The following is a 16,730-nucleotide window of genomic DNA, read 5'->3' on the forward strand; positions in this document are numbered from 1 at the left end:
TCCGAATAAGTAGCCATCACAAAACACAAAGAGAATGTAAATCAATGAAATGCAAAGGCACTAATTAATTACCAAATATTTCGTATAACCACTAATTATCGAGGACACAAAAAAAAGGCCTATTTTATCGAGTCAACCAACCCAACTCTACATGTCTAAAATAGACATGTCTCATACAAGATATATGCCAATGTGTATGTATATATGCATCATTTTCTAACACTTGATACGGTTTTACGAACACAGGTCTCAACTATACGTTTTCCCGCTCAAAATCATATATATATAAATAAGAGATAGGCCCAGGCAGTATATATATATATACATACTTGTAAGAAAATACATTAAAATAATTAAGCGTGTCTCTTTGAGATCATTCAAAGCGAGAGAGATATGACCACTGAAACTGCCGTTGTCGCTCCCGTTCTCACCAGCGCCCCTGTGAGTCCTGTCGTTGTCACGAGCCCGGTTCTCACAAGCCCGACGACTGATCAACATCCCAAGAAGAACCGAATTCAAGTTTCAAACACAAAAAAACCTCTTTTCTTTTATGTCAATCTTGCTAAGGTATATATGTCATTTTGTATATATATAATATATATATGTCACAATAACAATACTCGATCTATATACCAAAATTCATGGTACGTAGTTTCGTTATCATATATGGTTTTGATTTAATAATCATAGAACAAAAGGATGGATGGATACCGAAATAAATGTTGGTTTATGTGACAATACAATTAACAGGACACATTTTTTCTAAAAGTAGAAAAACATAATATTTTAAGACTATGGTCCTGTGTTTTCCTAATTAAGAATGGAATTATACAATAAAGACAACATAGTGTTTGGCGAAATACAATCAAGCTTAAAACTTAATTAGAAACTGAGATTAAGATGATGAAAATCGAGTTTTTTCAAATGATATGTTAAGGTTATTTTTCTCTGTGTGTTTTAGTTAACATGGTTTTTGAAACTAAGTTTAGAAAGGATATATGCTTAATTTGGTCTGTTTTAATTAATAATTTGTTATGTTTGTAGAGGTACATTCAACAACATGATGAAGTTGAGCTCTCTGCCTTGGGCATGGGTATATATATCCTCTCTCTTGTATTCATAACCTCATTTCACTGCCTCTTAAAATTACAGCAATTTCATTACCACAAGTATAAATATCTCTTTTTTAATTATAATCTATAGGTTTAGATTAAATCATATTTCAAACAACTTATAATTATACATCGTATGTTGTGGCTATGATATGTAGTAATTTTTTAAAACATTCGTCGATTATATGAAATGCTAAAACCAAAAGGCGAATTTTGATTAACGGATTATAAAATCCGCTACATTATTTCTAGTATATATCTCGAAATAAAGGTGTATATGCATTTAACATATTCTTTTTTGGTATGTTATAGCAATTACAACAGTTGTTACAGTAGCTGAGATACTAAAAAACAATGGTCTTGCTATTGAGAAAAGTAAGTGTTTTATGCATTCATAATCGTATATCGTATATCGAATCATAGACGTCACTAATACATATGTGTTTTTACAGAGGTCGTTACTTCCACCATCGGCATGAAGGATGAAACAAGGGGCCGGCTAATTCAAAAGGCTAGGGTTAGTTTTACAAATCCTCATATGTTAAAACCAGATAGTATTAGTATTCTATCGTATTGATCGAAACCAACATTATATTTATGGGGTAGTGATCCATATGTTTTGATCCATTCACAACAATCGTACATTAATTTCAAAACCGATAAATACTAACATTTCTTGCTCCTCTGTGTTATTTATCTCTTTTAAATTGATATGTAGATCGAGATTGTACTGGGGAAGACCGAGAAGTATGCGTCTATGGCGACTCCACCCAGCGCTCAAGCACGCGAGAAGGAAGCAGCTGCTAACAAGGAAGAAAAAAAACAGTAGGATTGACGATATATACTTTCTTCATTTATATAGAGATGTGGTAATCATATAGTCTATTTTGTGTTTCCTCCCCTCGATGCACCCAGATTTTAAAGATTTGAGGTCGTAATATTCGAGTCAAGTCTGTATTAATATGTTTCATTTGTGTCTTGAGTCCACATCAAGCCATTGGTACGGTCTTGCTCAACATATGTGAGCAATACAAGAAGTGGTATATTATGCCTGTGTAAAAAAACAACATATATTGGTTGCGAAGTGTTTCTCTCATTCATAACACTTGATGTGTTCAAGTATTTGAAGTATATATATGAAATATTGTTAGTTACATTGCATACGGCAAGTTGATATTATTATTCTTCACATAAATAGGTATATTCTATAAAAAAACATGAGGTGATGTTGATACAAAAAATACCTGTAGTGGGCATGTGCGAGTTACATTCTAAGCACTCCTGTAGTTTAAGAATCGGAGTAGAAGAATACCGTTTAAAAAAAAAAAACATATAGGAAAAAAATTAGAATTTTGCGAACATTTGACATTCCATTTAAATTATTTATACTTTTATAGGTGTGTAGAACACAATTAACACACGAATTTACAGTGTCTTGTTCATATATCTTATCAAGATGATAACTTGATTTGCAGATGAGTCAAGTGCTGATTTGCAAACTATTGCACATAACGCAGCCTCATCTCAACAGCCTCTTTTGTCACCTATTGATGAGAAAGTCATGAACAACTTTAAAAAGGAACATCTATAATCTGTCTTGAAGAACTTTCAAGGAATATCTAAAAACTAGACAATTTATATACCAACAGATAAAGTAAAAGACTTGTAATAACATAAGAATAAGAATAATCCTAAAGATATGTTACAAAACTAGGCCAAAAATGTCTAAATGGAAAATACAAATATATGGGCATGCAGGAAAACCACCCCAGCAAAATGTTTACAGCTGAAATAAGTGGAATGCATGTGAACATAGGGATGAAAAAAAAAATCATTATGGCAATACATCAATGGTGCTTTGGTCGACGACTCCAAGAAAACCCGCCAATAGTAATTTACAATGAATCCATAACCGAGTCTTGCAGTATTTTCCAAGCAAAGTGTAGCCACATTTCTTCATCCTGACATGCGATCTTACTTACTCAATTATGCAACTGCAAAAGTGGCACAATGTTAATGGCTAAGCATCACAATCATACATACTAGAGGCTAAAATCAGAATGTCCGGCGAGTTGACTAGCGAGCCAAAGATGATAATTCTTGATGTTGGTCATATTAGAAATAGTTAAGTAACGATTCAGATAGCTAGCATACATTTTTTACATGTTCAGCCAGTTTGACATGTTCACTTTTTAGCTGAAATATCTGATTTGACCCCATTGGGATTAAAACAAAAACCCCAAATCAACTTATTGGTAAATGGGTTGAAACACATACAAATGTATTTGGATAAGAGCTATTGTTTCTTTGAAATATCATTGTTTTCACTACCAACATATCATCATTCTCCACTATGCAAAATGAAGGATTTGGGAAAATGACTGTTGAATTTTTTTTTTTTAAGCTACCTATATCACTCATTTTTGCAAACTAAAATACTATTTGACCTTTTCGCAAGAGCGGCTGTTAGTTTGCAAAAAGTCACGACTCTATTTAGTAAATAAAGTGCTGTTAATAATTACCGTCAAGAACGGTCCCACAATGGTTCTACCGAAGATGGCTTTTGACTTCTACCATGAGACACCGTTGTCGTAAATGGAGGTGCATGCACTGTTATCGGAAGTACCCATTCACATTTGTCTCTTCCCTCTATTAGAAGTGGATGCTCAAATCTACCACAAATATAACGACTGTTAAGAATGGCTTTGAAGTTTCCACTAGCATAAGAGTTCTCATTTTGATCTTTCAATGTAATTAATAGAAATAAGAGAGATGGTCATAAAAAGACTGGCTTACAAAGATGCAAACAATCAAGTAGATGCACTTTCTGCTAAAAGTCTTACGAAATGTAAGACCAAATTTGGACATTTCACACATCCAGATAGTACTAGAGGACCATGACCGATACCCTTGAGGCCTTGACAAATTAGTACCTACCGTTTCTAGTTCCATGGTCCATTTTAGAATACCCCCGAGCAGAGCTTTCTATGTCTAGTGGGTCGATAATATGGATAACATTTACAAGTCCGGTTGGAGTTGAACAAAACACTTGTTCCAGATATAAAGTTATAAACATTTTCATATAAGTCATTGTTAAGCTTCAAAATATCATATATGTCCAACCATAATTCTAAATATCAAAAATGACATTATCAAGCTTGAAATATATAAAAAAAATGCCCAAATAATTAAATTTAATCTAAATAAAACTTTAAAATTCTTTAAAACTATTAACAGCATTTGCAATTTACAATTATACCCTGCTTTTTTGATTCCTTAAATTACAAGTATTGGGCTGCCAATTTGAAGTCTTCAGTGTAATACATTTTTACATGTAATGCTTAGTTTAGAGGTGATAGGGCTATGAGGGTGGCATGTCGCCTTTGTTCCTCTTTTTGTTTGTTAGCTGTCACATAGCTTTGCATGTACATCGTATAGTCAATATGGTATTCTGCCATATCACCTGTTTTTATTGAATATTTATATAAAATCACCCGGGTAAATTCCCTTTTACCCAAAAAAGAAAAAAACATATATACAGATCTAATTGATGTTTTTCGCATAATAAAAGTACTCCGATTTACATATTGACACAACCAAAAGAATAAATCTAGGAAAAAATAAAACAGTAGAAGAGAAACATGTAACCTACTTGGGCTGATGAATTCACAATAGATACGAAACCTACTGCTATGGCATAACTCATACGTGATTGTTCTATCACCAAATTTATTTTGGAGTCATATACACTACAATTGCAGATTTTTTTCCAACTACTTTAATCTGGATCTCATGTTTTTTGACCTTGTTACCCATTTTGAGTCCACATATATCACCATTTCTTTTTGCAAGTCTCTCAGAAAATGGTTTCATTAACTTCTATCATCTGTTGTATTAAGCAATTGCGAACAGAACACTACGTAAAACTAATTGTTTGACATCATAACATATTAACATACTCTTTGTGATATGTTATCTTTTCTGACCAATATATAATTAGTTAACTACCAAAGCGAAAGTTTATAAGGTAGTGGGAATTATAGATCCGCATATATGTTTTGTAACTACGGAATAAAAAAGGTGGGTATATTTGTTAACTGTATAGGTTATTTACAATTTTAAAGGAATTTAAAGTTTTTTGTGATTAAATTTAATGATTTAGAAAATTTTGATATATTTCAAGCTCAATAATGGTATTTCATACATTTAGAAATCTAGTTGGAGGTATATGATATTTTGAAGCTCAACAATGGTATATATTAACTTTTTCCTTATTAATGACTCTTGTGTCCAATATGATTACCGAAACTATTTTCTAACATCTAACTCTTGGAATACAAAGATTTGGGAGGTTTTATACTATCAAGATACACATTGGCGAATTTCAACCCCTCCACCCACTTCCTATTTGGCTGAACTTTGTAATACCCGTTTGACCAATTAGAGAAAAAAAACCCCTTAATTGGCGCGCTATAAGCGGTCAACATTTCCACCTCTAACTAGGGCCTGCCACAAGTAGTACTAAAAATAACCACAAGATGCCAACAAGTACATGATTATGCAGTGACATACCTGGTCCAGTCTACGTTCTTTGGAGTGGTGAAAAATTCAAACCGAAGCACCCATTGCACAGAAACATGTCTAGTAGAAAAAGACATTGGCCCATCCATGGGAATTGAAAATAGAACACTGGTCTGTACCAAATCTGCAACAACCTCATGGTGATCACTCTGGATCTGCATATATAAAGTCATTCAGCTGATCAATATAGTACAGTAATATAAGACCGACTAGTCATCTCAAATGTTAAGGATGTCTCTCTGAAATATCTCTCACATGCTAATCACACCAACGGAGTCCAGTTTAGATGAGACCACTCCTAAAGGCGAGGTTTTTGTATTAAGACATCTGCCACAAGTAATTCTCCCAAATTTTTTAGAATAATTATTTTGGCAATATGAGGATCGCACTTGATGATATCATAATATGCATATGTAAGAGAAATATGGTTTTAAATGCAAATACATTTGACTAATCCTTTTAACAATCTTTCCATGCATGCAACCATGTACCAACAAATAATTATTTTGATTTGCACACAAGTATGATATTTTAAGGTACATAGCAGAAAATTTAATCCCTTTGCGATATATAGCGAAGATCGAACTAAGATTAATATACACCGTATAATACTGGCTTAATGTTTTCTTCTAATAATAATGACTGCAAGGATGGGTTTATTTAGAATTTTAAATTTGACTTGATTGATCTAATAAAACGCAAATGTGAATGAAATAACGTTCAGCTTAAATGGGTTAGTTATGGTTTGAGTCTAATTTATAACTCTAGTGAAACAGAATGGATGCTGAAACCATAATCAAAAGCATGTTCTGGTTAGATGATAGACGATTTGATTGGTAAGTTGTTGGCCGCTATCTTACAAAGACCTTCCTTAACTTGAATGCTAGATTTGAAGAAAATAAAATGATATTTACTGGTAGATAGGTCATTTAGTTCATTACGGAAATGAACAACCTTAGAGAAACAATATTGGGGATAATAGTTGAAAGAGAGTAAGGTCATTCAATACTAAATGAGAAGGTATAATAGAGTTATAACTTAAGCATTAATCACTTATATGATTCCTTCATATGAATCATGAGTTTGTTAGAATGGTTCCTTATAAAGGACAATACATTTAGGGGGTGTTCGCATTCCTTTATCATTCCTTAACTTGAATCCTAAGTTTGTCTGTATGGTTCTTTTTTGAGTAATTTTCATTTGCTACATTAAAAGAAGTATAGATAATGCAATCAAGCTCCTAAAAAGCTAAGGTAGTAATATTTAACAGTGGAGTAAATAGTTTCCAACAGGGTTTAAATATAGCCATGTTATCATTATGCCATTCGGCATTTAAAAGTGGCAAAACTGGGGGTTTGGTAACAGGTCGGTCAATATAGATTTGGGTAAAATGGGTAATCTTAACGCACAAGTCAAAACAAGACAAGACGGATGAGATGTGTTGAGTTGACCCATCAAGACTTCTTACCCTTATTTCAATTTCAAAAGATCATGTTTTAGAAAATGCTCTGTTTTACCCATGTGACACTTTATCAATAACACACATCCCGGGTTAGCCATATATAACAGGGTTGAAATATCCACATCTTGTGACAATTTAGTGACTAGACTGTCTCCCACTCGGATCTTACTATGAAATTAAATCTGCATTTGTCAGAGCATTAGATGGTACCAAGCACTTTCCTCTTTCAATTTAATGTAGCTAATTACCAATGTGTTTATTCCCTGAGATTTCTTATTTTATGGACATTTTATAGTAGATATATTCATTTCCTACATAATACATATCACATAACAGAAGAAAAACTTGCATAATATACACAAGAATACTAATGGTTACCGGTTCCCATAGAAGCAAAGAAAAGTCAAAATTAGATTATTAACCAACGAGAAAGTATCATATAAATAAAGATACCGTTTATATAACTATTACTAATAATATATTACGAGTAGTACACTGAAAATGTATCAGATTCCAGCAAAAGATGATAAACCTTAGTGATTGTTGGAGAATGTCTTCGTGATGGATGCGCAGCGCGACGACTTATAGTCTCTGATAATTCCAAGGTTACCGAAAGCTGGATCAGACAGCTCAACCAAGTAAAAATTTAAAAAAACTGATCAAAATTTCCTAAAATTGGCAATTTTAACCCATGTAGTAATGAAATGGTCGAACTAAGTGTGTTTTATCTATAGCGGGTGAAATAAATATGGTGGCTTGAAAGGAAGAAAATGAACCAAACTAATCATAGTCATTTAATGTGTATTTTCAAACGCACATACCTCCTAAATCATTTTATACAAAAAAATATATATATACCTATTGAGATAACACAATATGGTTTAATTATTTTTGACAAACTAATTACTTCTTAGGAAATTAATTAAAAAAAAGTGGAAGTATCTATGGGAAGCCACACTTGAATTAATTTTACCCAAGCCCGCTTTGACCTGTTACCCAGCCCACCAAACCCCCATAGTTTGCCAACTATACATTATTCCACAGTATAACTTAAATTCAGATATACCTCAAGGCATCTCCTGGTACCTTCTTCATGGAAAAAGGTAAGAGTTCCACCTATCTGTAATCAGATGTATCCATGTGAATTATTACATCAAACAAATTAATTCATATGACGACAAAGATTGTCCGAAATTACCACATCACCAAAGTAATAAGTTGATTCAGGTTTCGTGGGTGAAAATCTTAGAAGAACTTGGTCATCTAGCCTAATGTTGTACGATCTTCCTCGAATGAACCCTTCTGCTGCAATCAAGGTTAGTGACAACTTAATCTGTGAGGTATAAACTTTAAAACATATTATTGCATGCATGATGCTTATAGTTAAAGATAAATTTAATTATATTAAGAGTGAAAGTAGAGTAAAATAATACCAAGAAACAGTATTACTTACATGCAACAGGTTCGATGGTTCTTAATACATCCGAGGCTCTCAACTCATCATCCATTGAGAGAGATTTTGGACTTCTTGGCTGCTGATTTGGAGAGACAATAGCTGACGACCTTCTAGGTGACAAATTATCTATTTTGGAAACAATGTGTCAATGTATTAAAGTTTTACTTATCAGCAAGTCTTTAACAACAATGAAAAGAACTTAGCCACTAACTTTCAAAGTTTTCCGACTTGCATAAGGGAAACTTCAACTAATTAGATAAATAAGTTGATAACTTGATATGTCGTTGTCTCTGATGGGTTAGTCTCAAACGAATGAAAAGATATCCAGATGCATAAAACCTCATTAACCGTTAAGAAACTTTCAAAGTTATTATTATAAGAACTTTATTCTTTCTTATAATCATAATTAGCACATTAACTACTTATAAAAAGTTCAAAACAAGAATATGAAGTGTTTGCCCTGGAGAACTGTTACATGAACCGCTCATTTTGACTCCCTAAATGTTATCAGAATAATAGGCATTGGCATTCACATAGAAAACACTTGCTTTGAATACTCATCATATTGACCAACACCCAATACTTTAAAAGAATATTGACATGGACAATCATGCTGAAAATCATTTTATTTGTTTCTTATGATAAAAAATTGGTATTGTACAAGTTAAAATGCATAACATACAATATTACCTATTTCCTTTTTGTATTAGGTTTTTTATTCGTTGAACAAATTGTTACATTTTTCAAGTTAATTTGCCAACGAAAAAATACTTGTAACTGGATATATAACCAATCTTCTTCATCAATTTGCTTTAATTGTTTGCTAAACCTAAACAGATATTAAGCATTTCTCTATGACAGTTTAAGTCTGTCAAAACACACCCAAGAAGTACCCATAGTTCAATTTCGCAAGAGCAAGAAAGATCATTAAAAACTAATCAGTAATACTTTGTAAAATGTTTGCTTGCATATAGTATAGATTACCCTCACTAGCACCATATAGCACCTCAGTCGCAGACAGCCGAGGAAGTGCCATATATGATGACATTGTCGACCTCTGGTCATGGTACAGTACATCCTTACTCGATCTTGCTGCAGATGACTGCAAGGACAATGAACTGCCAAATGCTTTTTGTAAACTTCCCCTTGCTGGATTGTAGGAAGAGACAGAAGACACATCATCTCTTAAACTTTCATTATCTTCCTCTACTCCATCAAAAGTTTCATTAGCTCTAGCCTGCATAAAACTGTAACTGTGAGGATTCATAATCAAAGTGAGAAGAAATCTTCATAGGAGACTAGTATAAGTGGCAAATTAAACCCATGTACTTATGAATTGGTGGATCTGGGTTACGTTTATCTATAAGAGTTCAAACAGGTTATAAGAAAGTGGCTCAAAGGGTAACAAGTCACCCACAGTGTATTTCATATGCTTAATTCCACAAGATGATTGAGTACGAAAAAGTAGATTATTATTGAAACGATATTATAGAAAATTTCGATCAAACTTCACACATAACTATTATTTAAAACTCCGGGTAGAAAAGTTTTCCGGAAACCTCAACCCCACCTATTTGGCAAAACTACACGTTCTCCCGAAACCTGTTTCGACCTGTTACCTAATCTTTCTGACTACTTTTACCACCTTAAGTAAATAGCATGATAAAGAATGGAAAAGGGGAAAAATATTCACACCAACAAATGTTATCAGTAGCTTACCCATTCAGATTCAGCGTCCATGTCTTTCCAATAAACATCCAAAAGAATAGGCGTGGAAGGTACAATCCCTGAAATGAGGGGAACATCGTCATCTTGCTCTAACCTTTAAATAAAAGATATTCATCTTGCTCTAACTCAAACCATTATGCTTAAAAGATGGAGATTATATACATCAAGAAAGAAATTTGACACTCATCACTTTGAGGGTGTGTTTGGGTTATGGCTGTGAGGGTGTCTTTCATTCTCATTGAGAGTGTTTCATTGATAGCCTTGGATACAATTTGGGTATCAATCCCATTAGAATAGCCATCTTACAAACCCACCAAGGATGACGGGTTTCAAATCCACTCCCATTCCTACTTTAAACCCAAACACATAGTGATTCCATCTTTAAAACCAAACTCCCCTGGTTGTAGAAATGAGATATCAATAGTAAGCGTGTCCATTCCGCAAGAGTGAAAGAATTGACTAATGGAAGATGAATCTTTAATCAATGGAACTATGCAAGTGGAACTTATCAAGCATACAGTAATGAAAATGACTCACACTATGATGGTGGCAACCGCAAGGGCTTAATAGGGTGATAATTTGGTGGACTAGTGAGAACTGAGAAGAGGCATAGGGGATTAATAGGGTGATAATTTTGTGGACTGGTGAGAAGTGGAAGTCCTTAAGATTGCATGCCGATGTTAATTAAAGCATGGTTGACAGACCTCTAATGATATAGTAATCGGTGGTATGAAATGTGAAAGAATACTCTCTCCTCATTATAATGCACTTACATCAATGTTCTACTATGTTGTATGGGATTCATCAATACTCTGTGTTGATCAACAAAATTAGGTAGGTGTTGATACAAAGATCGAGGTTGGAGAAATACCATAGAAAAAATATAGTTCAAGATGATGAAGGCTACTCTAAATGGGTGGTTACACGCTTATAACACAATATACAACCCTAAAAAAATATTAGGAACTGTGCCTAGTTTAGTGCCATCAATATGTGCATGCGAAGTAGTTAAGTACGTACTCATAGTATAATAATGGTAGCAGATTGGTAAGCTTCAGGAGTCCTACGAATCTAGAAAGTAAAAAAAAAACTTAAAGGGGATTCTGCAAGGCATTACACTAGAGAAGAAAAGCATGTAAAACGAGAAAATTCTCAGAAAAAGAAGAGGTAATGCAATTGTCTTTGTGAAAATGTGATTTCCCTACTTTGTAAAAGTCCACAGAAATCTCTTGGCGAATGTGGATGAAGATTCTAGCTTGAAATAACTGAAGTTCAAAGACTGGGAAATAAATCTGTTCATGCATATTATTTCTGCTATCATACACAATCATTCATTAAATAAAATGCTCCAAATCTCCAATTTGTTTCAATCTCAGACATCCAGAGGCAACAACAAAGGCAAAGCTCAAGCCGAAGTAGACTCAAAAGAGACATGAAAGCATAAGGGTTATGATTAAAAGATTTACCACTTATTCCAGTTTCTTCGCTTAACAGGCCATTTGTTTTTTCAGTGACCCATATTTGCAGAGATAAGCGAGCTTCCTGCATCAATCAAGAGTCCCATACATTAGAAAACTTACCAAAAGAAGTGTTTTTTTTTTTTTTTTTGAACCTTTACAAAAAAAAGTAATACAAAAACATTATAAGCATAAGACAGAAGCAACAACAGCCACATCAAATTCTAGCAAGGGAAGCAGGACCCTGCTTGATTTACCCAACTAAACTAGAGACAGGGCACGCATGCATAGAAATCTTATTCACATTCTGGTAGATGCATACGTTCCGCCTGACAGGGCTTGCGTCCAGTTTCTGAACTTCTGTTTTCATCATTAAAGAACAACACTTACATCCATGGACGTACTTCACAGATCATGGACTGTCTACCCAAAATTACACAATAGTATTGCTAATTCCAGATATCATAAAATAGAGGTAAGCTGTTGTCATATCCTTACTGTTCTATGAAGGAGGGGAAAAACAAAAAATACCCCCCTCTCATTCCGCTAGCACACAAAAATATAACAAGCTAACGAACCAAACTATACCTTGCTTTTAGATATCTCCAAGCATTTATGCGGTTATTCAAGCAAAACCACCTCAACTGCCCTAATCCATATCCTCAAATTTTTCTGCTTCTTTAATATATTCTACAGTCTTGCAGAATACTCTTGTAGTCCTGTTAGTGTTGACATATGAATCATCCAGCTTTTTCTAACTTTCCTACCAAGTTCAGCTTCTCAGCCATACTATACTTCATATATAACCCTTGGCGTTTCCTTTGTATCTTAGACAGTCCGTATACATCTTCTTCAGCTAACTTAGTTAAATATCATAGAGAACTTTGATACGAACCCATCTCATAATAGGCTCATATCATGCCATAAACTGGTGTAGAACTCACTCCTAAAAGCTAGCTCAAAGGAGGAGGGGACACCTATGCTTATAAACCACTAACCAATCCCATACTTGGCCGATGTGGGATCATATCAATCCCCACCCTTTTGAAGAGCCAACGTCCTCGTTGGTCACGGCTATGTTGGTCATGGTTGGCACCCTTCTCCTTGGGTCCAAGCCACCACTCCGAGCGTTGGAACCTCGAAAGGCGGGGCTGGCTCTAACACCAATTGATGCAAACCCATCCCATAATAGGCTCATATCATGCTGGTGTATAACTCACTCCTAAAAGCTAGCTCAAAGGAGGAGGGAACACCTATGCTTATAAACCACTAACCAATCCCATACTTGGCCGATGTGGGAGCATATCAAACTTAATATAAATTTCCTAGTTTATAGCCAAAACTCTTAAACTAAGGATTGCTTGCCCATGTGGTTGGGAGTGAATTTACTTCAATTATTATATTCATCTTTAAACCCTTCTAGCTTTTATACCACATGGTAATCATTAGCCTTCAAGTGCTCAACATAACTTTGCTTCTAAACATGTATGTATCCAAAGACATCTAAACTTCATTTGACTAATGCACGCTCTGTCGTGTCTGCTAGCACAAGCTTTAATGTGAGCATCCAATAATGTTACTATTCAAATGCAAGAATGAATTTGAAGTGAATCAGAGGCTAAGCTAGTGCAGCTTTCATAAATACTGCACACATTACCAAAGATGCATATCTATATATATATATATATTATTGCGAGGAGACTCTAAAAGATAATGAGAGAGAATGATACTTATCATGCACAACAAGAATTTTAGATATATCATCTACATAGACGCCCAATACTAAGTTCAAACTATATAGAGCTGAAATTCTCAAACATAGGTGATAGGAACAATATATAGACATTAAGCTATAAGACATACTATGTCAGAGAGTTTCTGGGCTGATCCTCCATGTGGGTGTCCATCATCCATATTTAGATACTTTCCAGACATTTCACTTTTTACATGATATAGATAGCGAACAGTAGAACCCCTGTATGATGGAGGTATGACTGTAGGCAAATTCATCCTCAATATATCTGGAGATAACATAAGTTGTAGCAAATTATTAACATGAACTATTAAGAGTATCTAGAACAACAATTATATACATTATGAACAAATCTTCAACCAACAGATAATTTAACCAGCATAGGAAGAAATATAATACTATATGTTAATATAAAGTTCAACCAGCCCATGCTGCCACCGAGATTGTAAGATTTGCTTTAGCATCAAGAACATAAACTTTGTTCTAGTAGAATCAATGTTATTTGACATTTAAAGCAAAACACCACAAGCCAAATGATGCATGCAAAAACAAAATTACCCTATATTAATCAGATCCGACTAAGAAAAATTGAAAAGATCTAGTCGAAGTATTCTTTCGAATAAAAAACTCAGACTGTCATGTTATTGAGGCAAGGGATTTTACCCTGGTAAGAGTTTATCAATCAATGTAGTACAGGCGACTTGGCATTCTGGCAAAGCACCAAGTCAACTATGCACCATTGTCATAACTAACAAGACATTACAATGATTCAAATATAATCTAATGACCAGAAATCCAAACATTAACTAAATTTCCATAAGCAATGAACATAAATGCATAACTGTCATTTTTGTTCCAATATATTTTTTATTGATTTAACTTTAGGATGTTGTCTGGACTTCCATCCAACTGCAGCCAGGCTGCCAGGGTCTGGATATGCTTCCCTGATTTTATAGATTTAATTTTCTTAGAACTAAATTGTTTCTAAAATACTTGTTAGTATCCATGTGTAACGTAAAAGGAACTTCGCCAGGCAAACCTAGTCAATAAACATGATTCTTAGAATCTGCAAGTTTGTTCTACGGGTAAAGAGTTTATTGCCGAGTGAATTAAGAAATGCCATTTTAAAGAATGGAGCCTTTGACTTTGCACACAATATGAATTTGATCATTCATTCGGCTAAAGTCTGAAAGTTACTAATTTTTTTACTACTTCTGCTCACAATAGAGAATATAGAGGTCTCATGACAGTTACTAACTTGCTATAATTATGTCTTTAAGAGTTATTAACAGAACACTGAAGGGAAAGAGATGTATACACCAACATCTACTGTATAGGCTCCTTGAAAGAAAGGATTATAACCGTAATTATGCTTAAGTGTTAAGCATGCACCGTAAATGACCAAAGAGGGCCAACATGACATTATTAAACATTTATAAGATGTTTGAACAATTACTAACAGAATCAACTAGCAAATCAAATGCTACATCCAGTATCTACACACAAATCAAAACTGTGAATAAAAAGATACACGCCTTACATGTTCTTGTGGTGCCAGATGACAGAATCTGATTAGATACCACTGATGGTACCGTACACTCCATGAAAACATATTCCCCTGAAAAGCATACATACAAAAGAAACCATTATTTGGTTTTTATATAGATCGCTACCAGAATCATACTTGCTACCTGAATCATACTAGCTAAAGTCTTACGTATGTCAGGTGGAGATCATATTTATTCCACGAACTTACAATAAGTTAGGTCAAAAACCACGCATTCACATTTTCCTATTAATTTTAGGTAAAAAGGTTTACCCTGGTTATTTTTCATTTTCCTATTAATTTGTATCCAACGTTTTTCAGGTTTAACTAACATTTGCTAGTTACACGTAGATATCCTAAACTTTTTCCAGATTCTAAACTCCTAGACATGATCAAAAAGCAAAACCCTTTTCCATTCGAATAGAGAAAGTAAAAAATAAGCATAGCCAAAATAAGGCAAGAAGAAAGTACAACATACATCAAATGTCTAAGAATAACTCTCAGGTAACAAAATAAAAGGCTCATGTGAACCTCGAGTTTCCAATGCTTTCTTCAATGTTGATAATAACAGTAAAACTAAAATTAGCAAGTCCAACGTTTTCCTTTTAAAAGGCTCATCATATAGGTGAAATGTCTTGAAATAACCCGATAACAAAATAAAAAGGCTCATTTGAACCTCAAGTTCCCAATAATAACTTCGGTCTAAACAACTTAAAATCAGCTAGTCATTTATATCGATGATCAAATGTAATGTGGTATCAACACCTTGTAATATTACATTCTATGTTCGCTAAGGTCGGTCATTTATATCGATGATCATCACTTTTATATCCCATTTTGTCTAGTGAATCAGTAAAGAATAAGAGGTCTCGGCTCGAAATCTACCCCAAACATATTTGGAGGTGGGTCTGGGTGAGTTTTTTCCCCAGTTTCTCGGGGTTTATATTGGGGATCTGTTCTACGGGTAGCGCGGACCTGGCAACGTATGCTTAGACCTCCGGTAGAAATTCACACTTTTCATACAAAAATAGTAAAGAATTAAAAAAAAAAAAAAAAAGGAAAGGAAAGAAACCTTTTTTTGATGTTGATTTGTGAGTAGCAGTAGTGGTGAACCACTGAGTATCCAATTTCTCAATGCCTTTAGCTTCAAAGGTTAATTTATCAAGTAAAAAAGAAGTAGATTCGCCGGGTGGGTTTCGGATCTGGATGGTAATGGTAACCGGATCACCGGGTCTGTAAACTTTCTTATCACTGTCTAATTTCAATGATGGAGGAATCGGTTCCACCGGCACTACTATTTCATATTTAACTTCTTCTTGTTTCCCCCCACCGATGCCGAACAATGATGTCAGCCTGCTGCTTCTTCTCGATGGAGGCAGCGGCATTGCCGAGGTTGGGGTTTTTTTCTAGATTGATCTAATAATAACCTTTTTTTTAATGATTCAATGAAGGAATGGAATCTGTGATTGAGTAGACTAGTGTTGTCGGTGGTAATCGGGGTGGGATGGAATGGGTGAAATGGAAGAGCAGGATCTACACGGATAACTTTTACCGCGAGTCATCAAATGTATCGTTGAACGAGATTTGTTTAGTTTTTGTAAAGGATTATTTTGTTCGAATATCTTAATATCATAA

At 34.3% G+C, this 16,730-nt stretch overlaps 2 protein-coding genes across 2 annotated transcripts; one reads left to right on the top strand and one right to left on the bottom strand.

Annotated features, from left to right (window-relative positions):
- Window positions 1–311: 311 nt before the first annotated feature.
- LOC122580527 (uncharacterized protein At2g34160-like) lies at window positions 312–1,941 on the top strand. Its single transcript, XM_043752802.1, has 5 exons — window positions 312–567; window positions 1,045–1,093; window positions 1,425–1,487; window positions 1,565–1,629; window positions 1,831–1,941. Exons 1-5 carry the CDS (start codon window positions 394–396, stop codon window positions 1,939–1,941), a joined length of 462 nt encoding a protein of 153 aa, XP_043608737.1. The 5' UTR covers window positions 312–393.
- Window positions 1,942–2,762: 821 nt separating this feature from the next.
- LOC122580549 lies at window positions 2,763–16,668 on the bottom strand. Its single transcript, XM_043752820.1, has 13 exons — window positions 16,168–16,668; window positions 15,090–15,167; window positions 13,660–13,817; window positions 11,806–11,881; window positions 10,331–10,398; window positions 9,596–9,848; window positions 8,609–8,737; window positions 8,354–8,460; window positions 8,222–8,275; window positions 7,688–7,771; window positions 5,685–5,848; window positions 3,635–3,784; window positions 2,763–3,106 (listed from the first exon to the last, which is right to left on the bottom strand). The coding sequence occupies exons 1-12, from the start codon at window positions 16,478–16,480 to the stop codon at window positions 3,637–3,639; spliced, it is 1,632 nt and encodes a 543-aa protein (XP_043608755.1). The 5' UTR covers window positions 16,481–16,668; the 3' UTR covers window positions 2,763–3,106; window positions 3,635–3,636.
- Between the last annotated feature and the right edge of the window lie 62 nt (window positions 16,669–16,730).

Source organism: Erigeron canadensis, chromosome 8, assembly GCF_010389155.1.
Source record: "Erigeron canadensis isolate Cc75 chromosome 8, C_canadensis_v1, whole genome shotgun sequence".
NCBI lineage: Eukaryota > Viridiplantae > Streptophyta > Magnoliopsida > Asterales > Asteraceae > Erigeron > Erigeron canadensis.

Excerpts from the sequence above, each read along its gene's own strand:
- LOC122580527 (XM_043752802.1), top strand. The coding sequence starts at position 394 with ATGACCACTGAAACTGCCGTTGTCGCTCCCGTTCTCACCAGCGCCCCT. Across the intron at positions 568-1,044 it reads TTTATGTCAATCTTGCTAAG|AGGTACATTCAACAACATGA; the intron begins GTATATATGTCA and ends TTATGTTTGTAG. Across the intron at positions 1,630-1,830 it reads GGCTAATTCAAAAGGCTAGG|ATCGAGATTGTACTGGGGAA; the intron begins GTTAGTTTTACA and ends ATTGATATGTAG.
- LOC122580549 (XM_043752820.1), bottom strand. The coding sequence starts at position 16,480 with ATGCCGCTGCCTCCATCGAGAAGAAGCAGCAGGCTGACATCATTGTTC. Across the intron at positions 13,818-15,089 it reads ATCTGGCACCACAAGAACAT|ATATATTGAGGATGAATTTG; the intron begins GTAAGGCGTGTA and ends TGTTATCTCCAG. Across the intron at positions 11,882-13,659 it reads CCCAGAAACTCTCTGACATA|GAAGCTCGCTTATCTCTGCA; the intron begins GTATGTCTTATA and ends TGATTGATGCAG.